This window comes from Salmo salar, chromosome ssa21 (genome assembly GCF_905237065.1).
Source record: "Salmo salar chromosome ssa21, Ssal_v3.1, whole genome shotgun sequence".
NCBI lineage: Eukaryota > Metazoa > Chordata > Actinopteri > Salmoniformes > Salmonidae > Salmo > Salmo salar.
This window is the reverse complement of record NC_059462.1, coordinates 43,505,614-43,530,177: the sequence shown is the minus strand read 5'-3', so window position 1 is coordinate 43,530,177 and position 24,564 is coordinate 43,505,614. Positions and strand designations below refer to the sequence as shown.

General features: G+C 41.8%; 1 protein-coding gene across 4 annotated transcripts; it reads left to right on the top strand.

The window, feature by feature from the left end:
* Positions 1-359: 359 nt before the first annotated feature.
* Positions 360-24,308, top strand: LOC106582380 (cyclic AMP-responsive element-binding protein 1). Of its 4 annotated transcripts, XR_001323292.2 has the most exons (9): positions 360-503; positions 13,307-13,401; positions 15,834-16,004; positions 16,213-16,313; positions 16,402-16,550; positions 19,746-19,928; positions 20,158-20,314; positions 20,535-20,759; positions 20,939-24,308. XR_001323292.2 is itself a non-coding variant. In XM_014165441.2 (8 exons), exons 2-8 carry the CDS (start codon positions 13,315-13,317, stop codon positions 20,677-20,679), a joined length of 969 nt encoding a protein of 322 aa, XP_014020916.1. In that variant the 5' UTR covers positions 360-503; positions 13,307-13,314; the 3' UTR covers positions 20,680-24,308. The 4 variants fall into 4 exon arrangements, 3 of the variants coding, with proteins under 3 accessions (XP_014020916.1, XP_014020915.1, XP_014020914.1); XM_014165441.2 differs by having other exon boundaries at positions 15,858-16,004; positions 20,535-24,308; XM_014165440.2 differs by having other exon boundaries at positions 15,837-16,004; positions 20,535-24,308.
* Positions 24,309-24,564: the final 256 nt, after the last annotated feature.

Sequence of the window (24,564 nt, the reverse complement as noted above, 5' to 3'; positions counted from 1 at the left end):
ATACAGGCTACATAGCTAATGATATCAAATAAATAAAACACCAGGTTAAGAAAATATAAAAAACGTATAGTCGTAAATCAAGACACACCACAGGTAGCCACATCCTAACTAACAATTGTACTTGGCAGGTGCCAACTAGTAGCTACAAAGTAACCTCCCGAAATGTACAAAAAAATATATATATATGCTACATTGTAACAGAAAGATTACAATTTGGACACAATTTGGACAGCTTTTGCTGCTACGTGTCTAGCGTAAATGTTCGTTATTTTCCGTTCACTTTCGGGATCACTTCGGTTATCTCCGTCAGCCATTCGGCTTGTTCCGCCTATCATTCGGTTGTTCTCGATTGTGCCGCTGACGATTTGATTTTCCTCCCTCTCGTTCTCTGTTGTTGTTCTCGGTGACGCGATGGAGGTGTAGCCTGACGCGGTCTCTTACGTGTCGGCCTGAATAAAAGTGGAGCTCCGAGGGCCCGGGAGTGACGGAGGGAGTCTGTATCGGTAAGAGAAGACTAGTGTCCGGGAGGAAGAGAGACAAGGCGCGTCCCAAATAAGATATAATCTGTCCGGGTTCGGCCCGGAGGGACAAAGAGATCATGGCGGCGGGCTTGTTACAGGCAGTCTTGGAGGGAGGGGAGGCTGCTGCGGCGAGTAGCCTGGAAAAGACAGGGAATGAGGAGTAGGCTAGCCCGCCAGCAGGATCGAGTGGAACGTTGCTTGTTTGGACTGCATATTATGTGATGCGATTTTACAAGCAAATTCGCCCTGTCATGAAACCATAGTTTGTCCCTATAAAGATGGAAGGCTAATTTGCGCGCATTTGGTCTTGCCCAGCAGCCTAGCCTGTAGAACAGAAATGCAAAGGTTGCTGTCTAGATTGCATGTAGCCTACAAAATGTAGGGGTTAAACCAAACTCATCTGCTATATGTTTGTTACGAAAAATCTGGGTATTATTTAACATCAATTCTTAAAGTGCAAGATTATGTAAAGGCTTCATCATAATATGAAATTGAGATTTGCAGATAAAAAAAAAGAAATTGTCCACTAGTTAATCAACTATTTTTTGGGAAGAGCGTTGTTGCTTGCCTTGTCTAAAATAAATTAACCTAGATACGTGCCCAGATTTGGATGTGGTTTATGTGTCCATATGCCTGGGTCGCTACAATATGGCCCGTCATGCTAGTCTATTTGTTTCTAGTCGTTTTGTTTGCCAAAACAAAGTTATGTAAGTGTAGCCTAGTAGAAACCTTCTCGAACAGAGGCCACTGAGTATTTTTGCAGGCCTATTTTGGATATTTACCTATTATACAGAATTATATTGTTTCATATTGCTCCCAAAAGTTGACCTAAATGATCTTGAACTAAATGTAAAACCAATGGTAACCTATGTATGTCACACAGATGCGGCGGCCCCACTCTCCATGTGGCTCTCTGCCTTGTCACTGAGTTTAGCCTATTTTCTAATCTACTGAGTGGTAGTGATGTGCAGTTCGTGGACGATTCGTTCTTTTTGAACGACTCTTTTTCCTGACTCGAGATATGCTTCGTTTTTCCGAGTGACTCGTTCATTTTAGTCGTTCGTTTGACCTGCTGGCCGCAATGAATTGAACAGCACAATTACGCGCTCCTCCGGCTCATTCAATGATGTATATAAACCCTGGATTGCTGATGCTATGTGTTGGCCATTGAGAGGCTTTGAAGCCGACGGTCTAAGCATGGGTAGCTGCAGTCCAATATGGCGGCCGGAGTATTGGCGTGTGGGTGTATGGAAAACAAATCATCTAATTGGGCAGATGTGTTGCCACTCCTGACCGTTTTGCATGGCTGATTGGGCTGCGCAACGAGACGATAGGTAGGCGACCAGTGCTGTGTCGACGTGCCTGCGAACTTGAAGTGCTTCCTGCTGCCTTTAAAATATATATAAATAAAGAACTAGGCAAGTCAGTTAAGGGACACATTTTTATTTACAGCCTAACCCAGACGACGCTGGGCCAATTGTGCGCCACGCTATGGTTGTGATACAGCCTGGATTCGAACCAAGGTCTGTAGTGACGCCTCTAGCACTGAGATTCCGTGCCTTAGACCGCTGCGCCACTCGGGACCCATGCCTGCTGGGTATCAAGGTTGTGTTGCTGCGGGTAGCTAACTTGGCCATTATTTATTTTCTCTCATGTGATTTTATTTCAAGCAGGATAGCAGCCAACACAAGAAATAACTAATACTGATAACAATGTAGATGTTACGTTGATACATAGTCTACTATCAATGGAAAGGTCATGAGGCAGCAGGTAGCCTAGTGGTCAGAGCGTTGGGCCACTAACCGAAAGGTTGCTGGATCGAATCCACGAGCTGATTAGGTAAAAATGTGTCGTTCTGCTAGGAAGGGGCAGTATGTCGTATTTTATGATATCCCAGTATTTATGCAGGGACCGATTTGGGTATTTACTTTACCTTCTATACCGTTATTTGAATGTTTGCTTTGTTAAATGTGAGACGCCATGTGTAATGTCAATTTTTATAGTTTACTTCGCAACTTGACTCATCCCTCCGCGCTTTCTCTCTGCGCCACTTTCAACACAGACATAGCCACGCCCCCTGTCACTCAAGGAGCGCATTTGACGTTCCTCAACCACGAGACCCCTGTGTTCAGTCTGCAGGGTAGTGATGGGCCTTCCGGCACAGTGAGCCGGCTCTTTGGCTCCCAAACGGCTCTTTAAATAAAATATGTTTTGTCTTTTTTCCCTGACACGTAAAAGTACTCAAATCAAAGTTTATTTGTCACGTGTGCTGAATACAACAGGTGTAGACCTTACAGTGAAATGCTTACTTACAGGCTCTAACCAATAGTGCAAAAAAGGTATTAGGTGAACAATAGGTCGGTAAAGAAATAAAACAACAGTAAAAAGACAGGCTATATACAGTAGTGAGGCTATAAAAGTAGCGAGGCTACATACAAACACCGGTTAGTCAGGCTGATTGAGGTAGTATGTACATGTAGATATGGTTAAAGTGACTATGCATATATGATGAACAGAGAGTAGCAGTAGCGTAAAAGAGGGGTGGGTGGGGGGGGGGGGCACACAATACAAATAGTCCGGGTAACCATTTGATTACCTGTTCAGGAGTCTAATGGCTTGGGGGTAAAAACTGTTGAGAAGCCTTTTAGTCCTAGATTTGGCACTCCGGTACCGCTTGCCAAAGGGTAGTAGTGAGAACAGTCTATGACTGGGGTGGCTGGGGTCTTTGACAATTTTTAGGGTCTTCCTCTGACACCGCCTGGTGTAGATGTCCTGGAGGCAGGCAGCTTAGACCCAGTGATGTACTGGGCCGTACGCACTACCCTTTGTAGTGCCTTGCGGTCAGAGGCCGAGCAATTGCCGCACCAGGCAGTGATGCAACCAGTCAGGATACTCGTTACATTTTGAATGCTTAGCAGGACAGGAAAATGGTCAAATTCAAGCACTTGTCAAGAGAACATCCCTGGTCATCTACTGCCTCTGATCTGGAGGACTCACTAAACACAAATGCTTTGTTTGTAAATGATGTCTGAGTGTTGGAGTGTGCCTCTGGCTATCTGTAAATAAAAAAACAAGACAATTGTGGCCATCTCGTTTGCTTAATATAAGGAATTTGAAATTATTTATTCTTTTACTTTTGATACTTAAGTACATTTAAAACCAAAAACTTTTCAACTTTTAGTCAAGTAGTATTTTACTGGATGACTTTTACTTGAGTCATTTTCTATGAAGGTATCTTTACTTTTACTCAAGTATGACAATTGGGTACTTTTTCCACCACTGCAATTGAGTGCAGGAAATGCAGAAATGATAAAAGTGCTGAAATTTGTTTTGGTTGAATTGAACATAATAAAACAATCAGAATGGAGGAAGACTCATTGAAATAACTTGTAGAATGTACGTGTTGCCACCCTAGGATCACTCACTGCTCATGAAGCAAATGTAGAAATATATTATTCAAAAACTAAAAATACCGTCATACCGTCCAATTGTTTTAAAATACCGTGATATATTCTGCCCCTGAACAAGGTAGTTAACCCACTGTTCCCCTGGGAGGCCGGTGTTGTAAATAAGAATTTGATCTTAACTGACTTGCCTAGTTAAATTTTAAAAAAACGAATGGCAACAACACGGGGGGGATAGTGCCCTTCTCTCCAACTTAACAAGCACTACTGTCCGGCAAGGCATGGGAAGTCTACCTAGTAGCCAATATCAGGGTGACAGTCACAGTAAGCACACTCATACAACGCTTTAAGCAACAATACACCCATCATCAATACCTTTAATCCAAAATAAACAATCGTCAGTTTTATAACTGAAAATGTACCATTATTTGTGTAAAACTAACAGTGATATACGACTAAGACTCATCCTCTGGCTTCAAAACAGAAGTCCAAACTTTTGCAGTATAATAGCTCAATGTACGGTAGTTGCGCAATAGAAAATACAGCTCAATCAAAACCGTCTAACCTATAGCAGGGCACTTTCAAAATACCCACTCGCCCATACTCCGGTCGCCATATTGGGATGCCACTACCACAGATTGACCAATAAACCAGATATTTCACCAGAGTAAAACATTTGAAGCATACAGCTGGCGTTTCCACTCACTACCAAATATGGCCAGCAGTGGGAGAAGATGGAGCGAGATGGATTTTGGCCGACATTCTGCTAATTTTCTTATTGATGAAACATTTGATCTCCATACAGTTTCCAAAACTAGAATGTGTAACAAAAAGAGTGGACTGCGTTTTGTAGACTTTACCCTTTGCCAAAGTTTCCGAAAATTGCGTTGTTTAGAAGGAATGAAGGGTGAATTGAGTTATTACACACACGCACTTCACAGCTATAACGGAAATATACAAATAAATGCTACAACCAATAGAATCTCACTAGCTTGTGTTTGGCCCCACCTACCTCCTTGCTTGTTCTGCCCACTATGATTTATTTCCTCCCATTGGAAACGACAGGTTCTGGTCTATCTTGGGTTAGTTCTAAAAATCTTTACCTCTTCACGGGTCAGCCATATCCACACTCCTCCTAGATGGATTAGCTGACAATGTTGGGAAAACGATGTGCACGCTTCAATAGGGCAGAAGTCTGTGAGTTGTTGTCATTCTGGATGGCCAGGTAGCTACCAACAAATATAAGAAACTGTCATGTGGGGAATTGTGACTAGTTTCATCTTGTTCTTGATAACATGTCTTGTTTAGAGGTGTTTTCACTGATTTCATGTCAATGCTAATGTGGCTACAATTTGCTATAACAATCACAGCAGGTGCTCATTGTGCAAGTTTATTTATGTTTTCAATAAACATTGGATGCAACATATAGTTTACATGTTGTCAACAATCTAAGCCGACCACGACTGTTTTGCCCCATAGTTGCGCACGCATTGGTTTTGTTGCTAAACAACCAACCCGTCTATAGGAATACATGGAATTCTACACTATTTCAGTTAAATGTTTTAAGGACAAAGTTACGGTGCATTCGGAAAGTATTCAGACCCCTTCCCTTTTTCCACATTTTATTACGTTACAGCCTTATTCTAAAATTGATGAAATATATGTTTTTCTTCATCAATCTACACACAATACCCCATAATGACAAAGAGAAAACAGGTTTTTAGAAATGTTTGCAAAAAACAGAAATACCTTATTTACATAAGTATTCAGACCCTTTGCTAAGACTCGAAATTGAGCTCAGGTGCATCCTGTTTCCATTGATCATCCTTGAGATGTTTCTACAACTTGATTGAAGTCCACCTGTGGTAAATTCAATTGATTGGACATGATTTGGAAAGGCAAACACCTGTCTATATAAGGTGCCACAGTGCATGTCAGAGCAAAAACCAAGCCATGAGGTTGAAGGAATTGTCCGGACGGAAGCCACTCCTCAGTAAAAGGCACATGACAGCCGCTTGGAGTTTGCCAAAAGGCACCTAAAGACTCTCAGACCACGAGAAACAACATTCTCTGGTCTGATGAAACCAAGATTGGAGGAAACCTGGCACCATCCCTACTGTGAAGCATGGTGGTGGCAGCATCATGCTGTGGGGATGTTTTTCAGTGGCAGGGACTGGGAGACTAGTCAGGATCGAGGGAAAGATGAACGGAGCAAAGTACAGACACCTTCCAACAGGACAACGACCCTAAGCACACAGCCAAGACAACGCAGGAGTGACTTTGCGACAAGTGTCTGAATGTCCTTGAGTGGCCCAGCCAGGACTCGGACTTGAACTCAATCGAACATCTTTGGAGAGACCTGAAAATAGCTGAGCAGTGACGCTCCCCATCCAAGCTGACAGAGCTTGAGAGGATCTACAGAGAAGAATAGGAGAAACTCCCCAAATACAGGTGTGCCAAGCAGTGGTGGAAAAAAATATAAATCATTTTAAATTCCTTATATAAAGCAGACGGCATCATTTTCTTTTTTTCTTTCCAGATAGCCAGGGGCATGGTCCAACACCATAATTTACAAACAAAGCATGTGCTTAGTGAGTCCGCCAGATCAGAGGCAGTAGGGATGACCAGGGATGTTCTCTTGATAAGTGTGTGAATTAGACAATTATCCTGTCATGCTAAGCATTCAAAATGTAACGAGTACTTTTGGGTGTCAGGGAAAATGTATGGAGTAAAAAGTACATTATTTTCTTTAGGAATGTAGTGAAGTAAAAGTTGTCAAAAATATCAATAGTAAAGTACACATACCCCAAAAAACGACATAAGTAGTACTTTCAGGTATTTTTACTTAATTACTTTACTCCACTGGTGCCAAGCGTGTAGAGTCATACCCAAGAAGACTCAAGGCTGTAATTGCTGCCTAAGGTACTTCAACAAAGTACTGAGTAAAGGGTCTGAATACTTATGGAAATGCGATATTGCCGTTGTTTTATTTTTTATAAATTTGCGAGAGAAAAAAAAAAAACTGTTTTTGCTTTGTTATTATGGGGTATTGTGTGTAGATTGATGAGGGGGGAAACTATTTAATACATTATAGAATGAGGCTGTAACGTAACCAAATGTGTAAAAAGTCAAGGGGTCTGAATACTTTCCAAATGCACTTTAAGCATTTTTTTGTTGTTGTAGAGGAGACAGTAACATTAATCATCTAAAATGTTTTTAGAAGTATGCATTAAGGTGTCTATAATAGAATACATCTGGCAAAAATGAATGTAGACATTTCTATAGCTTCCCAAATATTTTTTACAATGGTGGGAGTTCCAAGATGGAGACATGGTGGCTTCAACACAATGTGTGGGGAGTTGCAAGATGGAGGCATGGTGGCTTCAACACGATGGTGGGGGAGTGCCAAGATGGAGGCATTGTGGCTTCAACACAGCACCCCTAATCAGTCATCTAGTGTGTATATATAAATCATTGGGCTCAGCATCTGCTCTGACCACCAACTGTCTGTCATGTGCGCGCAGAGAAATAGATCATGCTGCAGGCAGCATAGAGAGGGAAAAATACATGTTTAGAGCTGATAAATGACCACACGGTAGAAGAGTGAATGCAGTCAATTGATTATTGAATGTTATCAATGGACACAGCTTTGTAGAACCAAAACATGCATAGCCTGCCTCTGCTCAACACTCAAACTCGAATGAATCGTTGGGTGGCTGCTGCAGTTCGCAAATGATAGCCTATTGGGCAAATCTCTCTCGGGGCAGTCAAGCAATTGCATTCCGTTCATAATGTATTCCGGTGGCGGCCGCACCTAGACTTCGTTTCAAATGTCTAAAGAAATGACCTTATTTGTATGCTTAGCAATCACAATTGACATTGGTTTCACACACAGTTTTATACGTGTCAGTCACAGATGACAGCTCCAATAAAGATGAGAGCCCCAATATGCCCCCTATGGTGAACGAGAGGCTTGTAGAATCATGATTCTTTAGAGTTTTTAGTTCAGCGTTCGCCGGTGGTGGATCCAGCGTGTTCTGGGCATTGCTGAATCAAATGAACCAAATGAGTCGAAATTTTTGTTATTTTGACTGAAAGAGTCTAAAAGATCCAAGTCAATAAAAAGAGCCGAACTTCCCATCACTACTGAATGGGCCTAGCATTAGCATTTAGCAGTTAGCATTTTTCGTCGTTGAATCTTGTTCTGGAGCCAGCTCAGCAGTGGTCACTACCTAGCACAACCACAAAGTCATCAAATCTGATTTTAAACCTAACTTTAACCACACTGCTAACCCTAATGCCTAACCTTAAATTAAGACCAAAAAAACAAATTTTTTGTTTTCATACATTTAGCAATATAGCAATTTTTTACTTTTCAGCTGGCTTACTTGAATTGTAAGGCAGAGTGAGTGCATTTGGCTGTTTCTCTTCCTGTGTCTGCACCTGGCACCTCTTCCACGACCTTTCTTTACCACTGAAGAGGAGGGCTTGTGGCTGCTGGCCCTCTCCACAACCAGACTTCCATGTCTAGCAGCCAGCCAATGGTCACTGGCAGTAGGTGGATTTCCAATATGGAATTCTCTGACAGAACTAGCTCTGTTGGGCTGGCAAACCAGACTGGCAGCACAACAAGTCACAACACATCAGTCGTGTGTGTGTGTCCGTCCAGTCCTAGCTATCTCTGTTAGGTGAATCATTTCTCTGACTAGTCTGGAGACATGGCATGTTGACAAGACAACGGAAGAGAAGAGGAAAAGGGTTTTGGAAAGCAGGGGAAGAAACGGCCTGTAGGGGACAAAGCCAATGACATGTTGGTTATTGGGTTTCTCGCAGTGCGCATGCCTGCAAAGTCTCTGAGTTGGTCAGACTCGTGGAGTCTAGCAGCAGCTTGCCTATTGGTGAACATTTTGAAGCCTAAAAGTCCAGAAAGGAAGAAATTGGGATGCGTAAATAATGGCACACTATCTCCTATATAGTGCACTACGTTTGACCAGAGCCCTATGATCCCTATGGGGCCCTGCTGAAAAGTAGTGCACTGTATGGGGATAGGGTGTCATTTCAGATGCAGCCATTAGGTGGATCTACAGGCCTTCTGCTGAACAAGGTGCCCCAGAGGACTGGAGGGAAATGTCAGCTGCCCAGGCACACACTAGCTGCAGGGAGGAAAGTGACACATTCCTACACAATGAAATGAATGACTTCTCCAGGGAGCGTGTGTGTGTGTGTGTGTGTGTGTGTGTGTGTGTGTGTGTGTGTGTGTGTGTGTGTGTGTGTGTGTGTGTGTGTGTGTGTGAGAGAGATGTAGAGGTCTTCACAGGTCCAACAAGTTGGACCCGTTTTGAAATGGACCTGTGTCTTTCCCACCCGGACCCAATATGCATACTTTTTTTTGTATATATAGACCCGTTCCGAACGGACCCGAGGACAGGGAGGGAGGGAAGCAGTAGAAAAGTCATTTTTTTAGGCTAACTGAGGCTGCATGCACTTTCTCATCCTACAGTTACAAACAACTACAACTCCATTCAGAATATTAAGTAGCAGCCTACCTGTTGGCTCTTGGTCGTTGTAGTCTATCCTTCTCCTTTAACATGGAGCGATGCTCTATGACTGTAGCCTATTGCTGCTTTGGTGACCTATGATTGGCCAATAACAACAACAAGCTACACGCGCCACGCTCATGAAAAGCAAAGAGCAGCAGCATAAATTATACAATTTTTCTCTTTCTCTCTCTACTGAAGCAGTCACGTTTGGATCTATATTGGTACTTCCGGACAAGACAGTTGAAATTACACATACCCGAGACCCATGACAATCAGACCCAGACCCGTGACATTATTAGAATTCTTGATCCGGACCCTCTCGGGTATAGGTGGATCTGTGAAGGCCTGTAGTGTGATGGGCTCATGTGTTTATAACCCAGAAATTGGCCACTTCCTCAGAGACAATGTTGGTCTCTAAGGTATTCCTCAGCCAGAATGGACATTTTTTTCTTCATAATCATGCCGTCAGTTTTCCAGTGGTTGTCTCAGGACATTCCTAAAATAAATGACGTTGTTGAAGGGTTGGCCTAACTCCCTCACTTACATGTACTGTACATTCACAGTATATACACTGACTGTTCAAAACATTAAGAACACCTACCTAATATATACAAGGTGTCGAATGTTCTGGCCCATGTTGTATCAAGTTGCCTGGATGTCCTTTGGGTGGTGGACAGTTCTTGATACACACGGCAACAGTTGAGTGTGAAAAACCCAGCAGCATTACAGTTCTTGACACAAACCGGTGCGCCTGGCACCTACTACCATATACCGTTCAAAGGTACTTCAAAATCCTTTATCTTGCCCATTCACCATCTGAATGGCACACATGCACAATCCATGTCTCAATTGTCTCAAGACATAACACTCTTTTATTTAACCTGTCTCCTCCCCTTCATCTACACTGATTGAAGTGGATTTAACAAGTGACATCAATAAGGGTTCATAGCTTTCACCTGGATTCACCTGGTCAGTCTATGTCATGGGAAAAGCATCTTAATGTTTTTTTATAAACTGTGTGGGTCGAGCCCTGAATGCTGATTGGCTGACCGCCATTGAATATATCAGATCATATACCATGGGTATGAGACATGTATTTGTTCTGCTCTAATTACATTGGTAAGCAGTTTATAATAGCAATAAGGCACCTCAGGGTTTGTGGTATATGACCAATATATCATGGCTAAGGGCTGTGTCCAGGCACTCTGCATTGTGTCTTGATTAAGAACAGCCCTTAGCCGTGGTATATTGGCCATATACCACCCCCCCCCAGGCCTTATTGCTTAAGTATAGTCAGTGTGGAAGACTATGATAAAGCTCAGGAATAGCCTTGAGCTCTGTCTGTGACTGTGCCATATTAACCTTCACTTGACCTCTCAGTCACATCTGTGAGAAGTGGCTTCGCCCTGCCGTACTTCTAAGAAGGTACAAGCTATCATGTTGACATTTAAGTGACACAAGTCATATACAACTTTGTCAGTTATAAACAGAATCATTATCCACGTCTATTTCAGTTATTAGCTACTTTATTCATAAAAGCTGGAAGGACATGTGTGGTCATAGTTTTATATGGATATGCACAAACAAACACTTGGTTAACAGACAGAGAGTTGGTTGATTCTAGAGAAACTTTCCACTAGAGGTCGACCGATTATGATTTTTCAACGCCGATACCGATTATTGGAGGGCCCCACAAAAAAAAGCCGATACCGATTAATCGGCCGATTTGTTTTATTATTATTATTGGTAATAATGACCATTACAACAATACTGAATGAACACTTATTTTAACTTAATATAATACATCAATAAAATCAATTTAGCCTCAAATAAATAATGAAACATGTTCAATTTGATTTAAATAATGCAAAAACAAAGTGTCGGAGAAGAAAGTAAAAGTGCAATATGTGCCATGTAAAAAAAGCTAACGTTTAAGTTCCTTGCTCAGAACATGAGAACATATGAAAGCTGGTGGTTCCTTTTAACATGAGTCTTCAATATTCCCAGGTAAGATGTTTTAGGTTGTAGGTATTATAGGAATTATAGGACTATTTATCTCTATACGATTTGTATTTCATATACCTTTGACTATTGGATGTTCTTATAGGCACTTTAGTATTGCCAGTGTAACAGTATAGCTTCCGTCCCTCTCCTCGCTCCTACCTGGGCTCGAACCAGGAACACATCGACAACAGCCACCCTCAAAGCAGCCTTACCCATGCAGAGCAAGGGGAGCAAGTACTCCAAGTCTCCGAGCGAGTGACGTTTGAAACTCTATTAGCGCGCACCCGGCTAACTAGCTAGCCATTTCACATCGGTTACACCAGCCTAATCTCGGGAGTTGACAGGCTTGAAGTCATAAACAGCGCAATACTTGAAGCATTGCGAAGAGCTGCTGGCAAAACGCACGAAAGTGTTATTTTGAATGAATGCTTACGAGCCTGCTGCTGCCTACCATCGCTCAGTCAGACTGCTCTATCAAATCATAGACTTAATTATAACATAATAAGACACAGAAACACGAGCCTTAGGTCATTAATATGGTCGAATCCGGAAACTATCATCTCGAAAGCAAAACGTTATTCCTGTTACATTGCACAACCTTCAGTGTTATGTCATAATTACGTAAAATTCTGACAAATTACCCAAAGTGTTGCATATAGCCTGACTGCGTGCAATGAACGCAAAATGACACAATTTCGCCTGGTTAATATTGCCTGCTAACCTGGATTTCATTTAGCTAAATATGCAGGTTTAAAAATATATACTTCTGTGTATTGATTTTAAGAAAGGCATTGATGTTTATGGTTAGGTACAGTCGTGCAACGATTGTGCTTTTTTCGCAAATGCGCTTTTGTTAAATCATCCCCGTTTGGCGAAGTCGGCTGTCTTTGTTAGGAAGAAATAGTCTTCACAGTTCGCAACGAGCCAGGCGGCCCAAACTGCTGCATATACCCTGACTCTGTTTGCAAGAGAAGTGACACATTTTCCCTAGTTAAAAGAAATTCATGTTAGCAGGCAATATTAACTAAATATGCAGGTTTAAAAATATATACTTGTGTATTGATTAAGAAAGGCATTGATGTTTATGGTTGGAGCATCGTGTACCTAAGCGATTATATGCAACGCAGGACAGGCTAGATAAACTAGCAATATCATCAACCATGTGTAGTTAACTAGTGATTATGATTGATTGATTGTTTTTTATAAGATAAGTTTAATGCTAGCTAGCAACTTACCTTAGCTTCTTACTGCATTCGCGTAACCTCGTGGAGTGCAATGTTAAGCAGGTGGTTAGAGCGTTGGACTAGTTAACCGTAAGGTTGCAAGATTGAATCCCTGAGCTGACAAGGTATAAATCTGTCTTTCTGCCCCTGAACAAGGCAGTTAACCCGTCATTGAAAATAAGAATGTGTTCTTAACTGACTTGCCTAGTTAAATAAAGGTCAACAAAAAAAATCGGCGTCCAAAAATACCGATTTCCGATTGTTATGACAACTTGAAATCGACCCTAATTAATCGTCCATTCCGATTAATCGGTCAACCTCTACTTTCCACTGATGTCCTTCCAATGAACTCTACAGGAAGATTCATGAAATGCATTTCTCACGATGTGCTATTACATGATAATACCAGTTAACTATCAATTGTGTTGAAGTCTTCAGAATATTTACTTGTAGAAAATACTACTAAGCAGTAAAGTTACTGCCATGTTGTCAATAAAAACCAGCTGAAAGGATCATTAGCATTACTGTGAGTTTCTCCTTGTTGATCATAACAAGATATGCATCAGAAAGTCTTCTGTAACCCTCTTATACTCCGCTCCTCTTTTCCCCAACAGCTAAGTCGATGACCATGGAGTCGGCAGTAGAGGTTCAGCAGGGAGGAGACACAGCAGTGTCAGAGACAGACAGCCAACAGATCGCCCACTCACAGGTTAGTACCCTACCACATACTGATACAGTACCTCATCACTACTACCACTCACAGGTTAGTACCCTACCACATACTGATACAGTACCTCATCACTACTACCACTCACAGGTTAGTACCCTGCCACATACTGGTACAGTACCTCATCACTACTACCACTCACAGGTTAGTACCCTGCCACATACTGGTACAGTACCTCATCACTACTACCACTCACAGGTTAGTACCCTGCCACATACTGGTACAGTACCTCATCACTACTACCAATCACAGGTAAGCCTACACTGCCTCCCTGTCTCTCTACCACACACTGCTACATCTACCACATACTGCTACTACACACTACTACATACTCACTGACTGATAGGGTATGTGCTGACACGCCACACACACAGCAGAGATCTATGACTGACAGAGAGACGGTAATCAGCATGACCCTGTAGTACTAGAAATCTGGTCATCTACCAGAGGAGGCTGGTGGGAGGAGCTATAGGAGGACGGCTCATTGTAATGGCTGGAATGCAAGCAGGAGACAGTAAAATGGTCAGGTGACCAGGCCGAGACAGTAGGATGTCACGGGTCGAGACAGTAGGATGTCACGGGTCGAGACAGTAGGATGTCACAGAATATACTGTACATACTTACATCACTCACACAATCATTTCATTCTCATACACACAATAAATTCGTACAGTTGAAGTCGGAAGTTTACATACACTTAGGCTGGCGTCATTAAAACTCGTTTTTCAACCACTCCACACATTTCTTGTTAACAAACTATAGTTTTGGCAAGTCGGTTAGGACATCTACTGTGTGCATGACACAAGTAATTTTTCCGACAATTGTTTACAGACAGATTATTTAACTTATAACTCACTGTATCACAATTCCAGTGGGTCAGAAGTTTACATGCACTAAGTTGACTGTGCCTTTAAACTGCTTGGAAAATTCTAGAACATGATGTCATGGCTTTAGAAGCTTCTGATAGGCTAATTGACATCATTTGAGTCAATTGTAGGTGTACCTGTGGATGTATTTCAAGGCCTACCTTCAAACTCAGTGCCTCTTTGCTTGACATCATGGGAAAATCAAAAGAAATCAACCAAGACCTCAGAAAAAAGAATTGTAGACCTCCACAAGTCTGGTTCATCCTTGGGACCAATTTCCAAACACCTGAAGGTACCACGTTCATCTGTACAAACATTAGTACCAAAGGAAAAGCACCATAGCCGTCATACCACTCAGGAAAGAGACGTGTTCTGTCTCCTAGAGATTAACGTACTTTGGTGCGAAAAGTGCAAATCAATCCCAGAACAACAGCAAAGGACGTTGTGAAGATGCTGGAGGAAACAGCTACTAAAGTATCTATATCCACAATAAAACAAGTCCTATATCGACATAACCTGAAAGGCCGCCCAGCAAGGAAGAAGCCACTGCTACAAAACCGCCATAAAAAAGCCACTCTACGGTTTGATTCGTACTTCTTGGAGAAATGTCCTCTGGTCTGATGAAACAAAAATAGAACTGTTTGGCCATAATGACCATCGTTATGTTTGGAGGAAAAAGGGGGATGCTTGCAAGCCGAAGAACACCATCCCAACCGTGAAACATGGGGGTGGCAGCATCATGTTGTGAGGGTGCTTTGCTGCAGGAGGGACTGGTGCACTTCACAAAATAGATGGCATCATGAGGTAGGAAAATTATGTGGATATATTGAAGCAGCATCTCAAGACATCAGTCAGGAAGTTAAGGCTTGGTCGGAAATGGGTCTTCCAAATGGACAATGACTCCAAGCATACTTTCAAAGTTGTGGCAAAATGGCTTAAGGACAACAAAGTCAAGGTATTGGAGTGGCCATCACAAAGCCCTGACCTCAATCCTATAGAACATTTGTGGGCAGAACTGAAAAAGCGTGTGAGTCAGCTTTGTAGGCCTCCTTGCTCGCAGTTACACCAACTCTGTCAGGAGGAATGGGCCAAAATGGGCCAACTTATTGTGGGAAGCTTGTGGAAGGCTACCCAAAACGTTTGACACAAGTTAAACAATTTAAAGGCAATGCTACCAAATACTAATTGAGTGTATGTAAACTTCTGACCCACTGGGAATGTGATGAAAGAAATAAAAGCTGAAATAAATAATTTGCTCTACTAGTATTCTGACATTTCACATTCTTAAAATAAAATGGTGATCCTAACTGACCTAAGACAGGGAATTTTTACTCTGATTAAATGTCAGGAATTGTGAAAAACTGAGTTTAAATGTATTTGGCTAAGGTGTATTTAAACTTCCAAATTCAACTGTACCCATACAGACACAAAATAATGTAGCAAACAGTTATTTTATAAACGTACGTAGTAGGGCCCAGAAAACCCCAAGTTTTTCCATACTAGGAGAGACTCGGGGGTTCTAGTCATAGGTGTGTCCCCCCTGGACAGCAGGATTATGTTTATGCTTTGCAGGTTTCCATGGCAGCGGGCCACGCCACGTCCAGTGGTCCTACGGTCACCCTGGTGCAGTTGCCTAACGGTCAGACGGTCCAGGTTCACGGGGTCATCCAGGCCGCTCAGCCCTCGGTCATACAGTCACCACAGGTCCAGACTGTTCAGGTGAGTAGACCTTTTCATCTAACCTTTTATTTGTAGAGGTTTGTCTCATTAAGATAAAAAAAATACCTAAAACTTTAGCTTAGATACACCAACTTTGCACCCTGGGTACAACGCTGACCACCACAACAGGCCACAAGAAGAATATACTGTGATGGAGCTAGTATTATTTCACAGCCCAGCACTAACACACCTGATTGAACTGTTTCAGATCTCCAACATAGCAGAGAGTGAAGACTCCCAGGAGTCAGTTGACAGTGTGATTGACTCTCAGAAACGCAGAGAGATCCTCTCACGACGCCCCTCATACAGGTACACTTTGATGTTTGTGTGATAATGCTATACTGTGACGACTGTTAGTGTGTGTTTTAGCTAACGTCCTGACCTCTGACCCTAACAGGAAGATCCTGAATGACCTGTCATCAGGTGACACCCCGGGGGTTCCCAGGATTGAGGAAGAGAAGTCGGAGGAGGACCTAGCGCCCGCCATCACCACGGTTACCATGCCCACATCATGCCCTATCTACCAGACCAGCAGTGGCCAGTACAGTACGTCACCTTTGACCTTTCGTTCTTTTACTCAACAATGTCACTGACAAAGAGGTTGTTTACAGTAAGAGGGTAGTTTAACTAGGATAGGTGGCACCAAATCGTCCCACCTACGTAACAGCCAGTGTAATCCCGTGGCGCGTTATTCAAAAACCTTAGAAATGGAAAAACAAAATTTTTTCAAACATATGACTATTTTACACCATTTTAAAGACAAGACTCTCGTTAATCTAACCACACTGTCCGATTTCAAAAAGGCTTTACAACGAAAGCAAAACATTAGATTATGTCAGCAGAGTACCCAGCCAGAAATAATCAGACACCCATTTTTCAAGCTAGCATATAATGTCACAAAAACCCAAACCACAGCTAAATGCAGCACTAACCTTTGATGATCTTCATCAGATGACAACCCTAGGACATTATGTTATACAATACATGCATGCTTTGTTCAATCAAGTTCATATTTATATCAAAAACCAGCTTTTTACATTAGCATGTGACTAGCATGTGACTAGAATTCCCACCGAACACTGCCGGTGAATTTACTAAATTACTCACGATAAACGTTCACAAAAAGCATAACAATTATTTTAAGAATTATAGATACAGAACTCCTCTATGCACTCGATATGTCCGATTTTTAAAATAGCTTTTCGGTGAAAGCACATTTTGCAATATTCTCAGTAGATAGCCCGGCATCACAGGGCTAGCTATTTAGACACCCAGCAAGTTTAGCGCTCAGAAAAGTCACATTTACTATAAGAAAAATGTTATTACCTTTGCTGTCTTCGTCAGAATGCACTCCCAGGACTTCTACTTCAATAACAAATGTTGGTTTGGTTCAAAATAATCCATAGTTATATCCAAACAGTGGCGTTTTGTTCGTGCGTTCAAGACACTATCCGAAAGGGTAAATAAGGGTGACGAGCATGGCGCAATTCGTGACAAAAAAATTCTAAATATTCCATTACCGTACTTCAAAGCATGTCAACCGCTGTTTAAAATCCATTTTTATGCCATTTTTCTCGTAAAAAAGCAATAATATTCCGACCGGGAATCTGCATTTAGGTTAACAGAGGAAAGAAAATAAAGCATTCGGTCGACTCGGGCACGCGCCTAAGCCCACAGTACTCTGAGCGGCCACTTGCCAAACGCGATAATGTGTTTCAGCCAGAGCCTGCCTCGATATCCTTCAGCTTTTTCCCGGGCTCTGAGAGCCTATGGGAGCCGTAGGAAGTGTCACGTTATTGCAAAGATCCTAAATCTTCAATAAAAGGAGCCCAGATGAAACACAACTTGTCAGAGAGGGCGCTTCCTGTTTGGAATCTTCTCAGGTTTTTGCCTGCCATATCAGTTCTGTTATACTCACAGACACCATTCAAACAGTTTTAGAAACTTTAGGGTGTTTTCTATCCAAAGCCAATAATTATATGCATATTCTAGTTACTGGGCAGGAGTAGTAACCAGATTAAATCGGGTACGTTTTTTATCCAGCCGTGTCAATACTGCCCCCTAGCCCTAACAGGTTAAGCAAGATCTTTAGTTGTGTATGTTGCAACCTTATTCACAAACTCTCTCTCATATCTGTCGTGTCTTTGGCATCATTAAACTGAAGACATGTTTATCAAATAACTCTCTGTAATTATTATTACGCGATTAAACTGATTAATCGTGTAACTGTAATTAACTAGGAGGTCGGGGCACCAAGGAAAATATTCAGATTACAAAGTTATAATTTTCCTAATATAACTTTCAGATATTTTAATATCTGATCAATTAGTCTTCGAATTAATTAATTATTATTTAACTCACGCCAGTCTCATTCCAAATGTCGTAAATTGTTGGTTATCTGCACGAACCCAGTCTTCACTATGAGTCATCCATACATCAATTGTCTTAAAATCATTTATTTACTAACTAAGTAATTCTCAGAAATGCATAACAAACAGTAGGTATCGTTACAAAGAAATGATAAAGGAATGTGCCCTAGTGGGCTAAACCGGCATGGCGACTTGTTAGACAAAAGGGGAGTGGGGTCAGCGGAGAAGACACTAGAGTTGATAAATATTAACAATTGAAATGCTGTGCCTTTGCACATGAACGCTCACTCATTCGGGAACAATTGCAATCAATATATATATATATTTACGCTCAGTCTGTTGTCGGGATCTTTGTTGGAGAGTTTTGTTCTGTTGGAGAGGTTGTCCTCGCGTTCTCTCTCTCTCTCTCTCTCTCTCTCTCTCTCTCGCTCTCGGTTAGAATGGATATTTCAAAGTGACATTCATTAATGTCGTTATAGGACGGCTGTTTCGTCGGTCTTCGCGTTCAATGATACCGAATTCCTAGCTGCAGACTAGTAATTAATATCAAAGACTTGTTATTATTCTGTCGGTATCAATAGTCTAAGAGTTTAACCACGTGGTATGGTTAAAGTTCAGAACGAGGAATGCATGGTCAAACCTTCAGCCAACTCGTAATGGAGGTCAGCTCGGTCTCCAACCTTTAGCCACTCATAATGGAGGTAAGCTCGGTCTGGTGATAGAAAATCTGGGTGGGGGTTATATTCGGAAAATAGAAAAGGCTGTCTCATGACGCCAGGTCCCGCCTGTTCATGGGGGCGTGCCGATGACTTGGTGAAACTTTAAACAGAAATACAATTCTCTCACATTAACATCAGTACATAGCATCTCAACATATTCCAAATAGCTTTATCCTTATTCATTCATTTTATACAACCATTAGATGTAAGTCTCACAACTGAGGCTATTATATAAACAGTGCCATGGTAATGTGGCCGTATTGTCTCTCATGAGTTTCACAGAATTGTACAAAACGGACCAGTTCGTAGCTGGATTCTTCACCGATCTTTTATACCTTCTCCAGAACATAAATGTCATTCGGTTCTCCAGTCCTGTGAGGTGGAAGAATTCCTGGGTTCTTTCTATGAAACCCACTCTCTCTTTATACTGTGGCCATGAGGCGGGACATTTTCTTAGGAATTTACGACCGCTCTCACAGAGCCTGGGTAGGGGGAGGTAGGGGGATGGTGCATAGAAAACCCAAAGAGGGCAACGTCATTACATATCTCTCATCTCTCTGTCTCCCTCTCTCTCTGCTTATCTTTCTGCCTCTCATTCTCTCTCGCCCCCTCCCTCTCTTTCTATCTCTCCCTCCCCCCCTCTCCTCTCTCAGTCGCCATCACCCAAGGCGGTGCGATCCAGTTGGCCAATAACGGAACAGACGCGGTCCAGGGACTGCAGACCCTGACCATGTCCAACGCTGCGGCCGCCCAGCAGGGCACCACCATCCTGCAGTACGCCCAGACCTCGGACGGCCAGCAGATCCTGGTGCCCAGCAACCAGGTGGTAGTGCAAGGTGAGTGGTAGTGCAGACACTGGCCTTACCTCTTGATATTGATGAACACACAAACAGACAATCGGTGTGTTTGAATGGAATCTGTTTGAGCTCATCTAAATCAGATAATGAGTAGTTATCCTGGGTGCCAGGTCATCTGTATATCAGTAATCCATTGCAACTGCAATGTAGTAGATTTCAAACACATGGTTCCATATTTGACCTCCTGGATAATTCCATTGTTCCCCAGCTGCGTCTGGAGATGTGCAGGCCTACCAGATCCGCACGGTCCCCAACAGCACCATCGCCTCTGGGGTGGTCATGGCTTCCTCCCCTGCCCTGTCTGGCCAGGGGGGCCCAGAGGTAGAAGTTACCCGCAAGAGAGAGGTCAGACTCATGAAGAACAGGTAAGGACATACAGTCAGAGTGAGGTTCTCTTTGGTTATGGTCCACTGTGAACTCCATTTAGCCAAACATTATAAGGGCTCATACATGCTACACGTAAAGCGTTACACCTATCTGCATTAAGTAAAGTGTAACCAAGATCCTAGAGAGATGCTGTGTACCATCCCATACAATAGCCGGAGGTTTCCCTGACTGTGTCTTGGTCCTTGTTGTGCCACACAGAGAGGCGGCCCGCGAGTGTCGCAGGAAGAAGAAGGAGTATGTCAAGTGTCTGGAGAACCGCGTGGCCGTGCTGGAGAACCAGAATAAAACCCTGATAGAAGAACTGAAAGCTCTTAAAGACCTGTACTGCCATAAATCTGAGTAGCCCCAAACTACCGCATCAGACTGCCCACTGACCTGTACAGAGACTCTGCCAAGCATTTGCCCCCAGGCATGACCCCTGACATCTGAAGCAAGAGGATGTGAGAGAGAAGACAGAATGAAAATGGATTGATGGATGGGAGATCAGTGACGGACAGTGCTTTGTGGGAATTGTAGTTTTGTAGGTAAACACAACCACCCCGGCCCATACGTCCCCCAATCTCCCATCCACCAATCTATTTTCACCATGTCTTCTCTCTCACATCCTCTTGCTTCCACTCCTTCTTCTCCCGCTCACTTGTTATCCACCTTTTCATCTATCTTCTCCTCTCCCAACTTGTCTCAATGTTATCACATCGTGGAACACGAAGGATGAGGATTCATGTGTCAGTTGTGGATCCAGAGAGAACGTGATGAAACAAAACACTAACTCTTACACTATTCAAGCTTCTTGTTTGGGGTTTGTTTACTTGGAAGTCAAGTCACAGACTTCCCACATTGTTAGTCATTTTTTTATTAACCCGAAGCCTCTTATGTAATCACTAACAATGGTTAGCCAATCAAACAAGAGGGTTAGTGTCTGACTGTTCAATAAGCTCAAGAGAAGGTCAAAACAAGGAAGTCAAGACAGCCTCTAGAACCCTGGTATTGGAGTCAGTTAGGACATGTATATGAGATTGCTTTGCACAGTAGATCAGATGAGATCAGATCATGTTGTTTTGAGTTAAACCTCCATGATCAAGATAACCCATCAACTCGGATTCATCTTCCATTTCAACTGTCTTGGGTGTTTTCTTCCTTTTGTTACTTGTTGATATCTGAGATTTTATAAACTTTTGTTACACTCTAAAGATGTAGGTTGTTGCTGGGTGGCGGTGGAATTTGGATCCCATATAACTACTAAAGGAAACACATTCATATCTGCAGATAGGAACCAATTGTCAGTACACTCCACAGCCTGAAATTCACCCAAGTAAATCTTGCTGGAATAGATCATTTTGTTATCTCTGGCATAGATACATACACATATTTACAGTGAGTGAATGACTGTACATGCATACATATGATTACATTAACAATACGTTACTAGGTTTACATAGGACTTGGGATCCATCTTCCAACGTCACAGACAGAGATACTTTGTGTTCTGTTTATGATTGGGTAAAGTAGTACCATATTGTATTACATATGAGTTATTTTTCTTTTGATATTATTATTGTACATGGAGCCTACAGCATGTGTAGATTTTACTATGATATTTCTATAGATTTGGGAGAAAAAAAATCTTATGCATAATATGAAACCAATATAGATTTACGTATTTGTATCATACACTGCAGTACATAAAATGTAAACAATATACAGTACATCTATATTCCTTTAGCTTACCAGGCTTATCACAATGTCGGCAGCTAAAAGGCCTTTTTTAAACTCCTCTGCTCACCTTTAGGTTTTGTTAACCTAACGTAGCGGGCGTTTCTCTCTTTCTGGTCCTGACGAGAAAAAGAAACTGTCAGGAGAGGTTCTCTTCTGCACTGTTGAACCAATCTAGTACATGTGGAGGAGGAGTTAAGATGGAGTGTCGCCTTGTTAACGTCCAAAAACGGAAGTGTCATCACAGGCTCTCTTTCCATTTCCCCTGAAAACCGGATGCATCCGGTAGAGTCCGACCCCGCACAGAGTGCCTTTTCTAGACAGGCGAGTGGACAGCCTGTCTGAAGCTATTACGGACCTACAAGATATATCACTTCAATTATTGCTCTAGGTTTCATTTGGCTGTAAATGGCTAAGAAATCAATTTGATGCTTCCTGCCACACCGCTCATCTGTACAGAGGACTGAGAGCCCCAAGTGGTTGTAAAATCCTCGAGCAAATGTTGTAACAGGTTTACTACAAATGTATTTTATCACAGAGGCCTGTGAAATGTATCTTTTTTTTACTTGTTATATTTTTCCTCGTAGAAAAGGCAGCAACACCATGATGCACCGAAAGCTGTTTTCCTTTTTTGTTAGGTATTATGTCATGTGTAATGTCACAGTACAGTAAATGCATTTGTTTTAGTTTTTATTAATTGTGTTTTATGAATAAGAATTCATTTTAGACACCAGAACACACTATGGTTCAGCCAAATACGAACCTGTAATATCTCAATACAAAACTTGATTTGTGGAAATAATCTGTACCAAAATCCTAGTTTGTTAGTCTTTTTGTATTCAGGAGGATGCATCAGGAATCTAAATATGTTCAATCTGGGTGAACCATGAAAAACAAATCAACACATTGGAATTTGAAAAACTATCTTCAATGTGAATACCCAGATTAATCTCCCACACTAATATAACAAAGCATTGCTTCTTGAGTTTTCAGTTTGCTGTTGGGGCGGGGATAAAGAGTAGCCTAAATATGACTGATGAAGTTTAATGGTTTGTATTTTTACTGTGTTTGTATTTTAAGATTAAGTCAATCCAGTGTTGCTCTTTTTTTATACATTAAATGACTGTTTAAAATGTACTGTATTCATCATGTTATCTGAATGTTGTAAATAGGAAACTGGATTGGGGTGAAATTGTCACAGAAAGAAATGTGCTTGTGATTGTACAATGGCAGCACTGTAATTTTGTTCTTCTGTTGTGAGCAAACGGCAAAGCCATACATTGATTTGTATGGATAATCCCTCTTTCCTGGCCCTACTCTGTTTCACACAGATGATTTGACGTGATAAATTGCAGGGGGGATCTCTCAGCAGAGCTTTTTCAGGGTAGATCACGCATTCATGCTGACGGGATGCAATTTGACACAGCACACCTTGAGCCTCAGCTTTGCCGGCTTTGAAAAAACTATTATTTTATGACAGAAGAGCAGATCTGACAAGAGCAGGACCCAGTTTACCAAAAGCATATTTTGAAAAATTATCAATTTCACAGGCCTCTGTGATAAAATACATTGTAGTAAACCTGTTACAACATTTGCTCGAGGCTTTTACAACCAACCACTTGGGGCTCTCGGCCCTCTGTACAGATGAGCGGTGTGGCAGGCAGCATCAAATTGATTTCTTAGCCACTTACAGCTAAATGAAACCTAGTGCATTTTGGGAAACCGAGCCCAGGTCAATGCCTCTAACAACACAGCATGTGAGATTTGCTTGAAAAGAACATGAATTGTCATCTTGACAAAATACCAGTGAAGATGCCAATCGGTCAATTTGCCTATAGGCTTGTTTATTTGTATTAAATTCAGTTTAAGTAGCTGAATTAATTGAAGAATATCTATATCTTATAGTGGTTTGGTTTCTGGAGCATTTTGAGGTTCATAGAAACCTGGCTTTACTTCTTGCATGAACAGCCTGTCATAGCCAAACTTTGAACAATAACCTATTTCTAAACTTTTGTGCCCTGTTTGTATATTGCTAATTTTACAAGTTGTAATCTTTAAATACTGTTTATTGTACATAATGTAATCCTGTTAGGGGAGGTTGTATTGTGTTCCAGTTGTGTATCAGTCAGTTGTATATACTGTGAACAGCATTACTTTGCTAAACACGCCACACTCAAGACAGATTTGAAAGTGCTATGTAACACTTATTGTACCGCTCTTTTGGAAACATTTATGCTACAATAAATTGCATTCAAAGTGTCTTATTTGTCATCATTTTATAAAGTGATCAAACCTTAAAACATATAAGCTACAGGGCATTATAGGAGCACTACTGTTTTCACCCAATGAGAAACCTTCCTGCTGTCCTGGATGTGTGACAATACCTTTTCATACTAAGAACATAAAGTACCTTTATCAAGATCAGGTTGAAGAGAACATTTTTGACAAGAGTTCTGCTCTTTTTTTGTCTGAAATGAAGCTATCTTATAATTCATGCCAAACCATAGCTCATAAT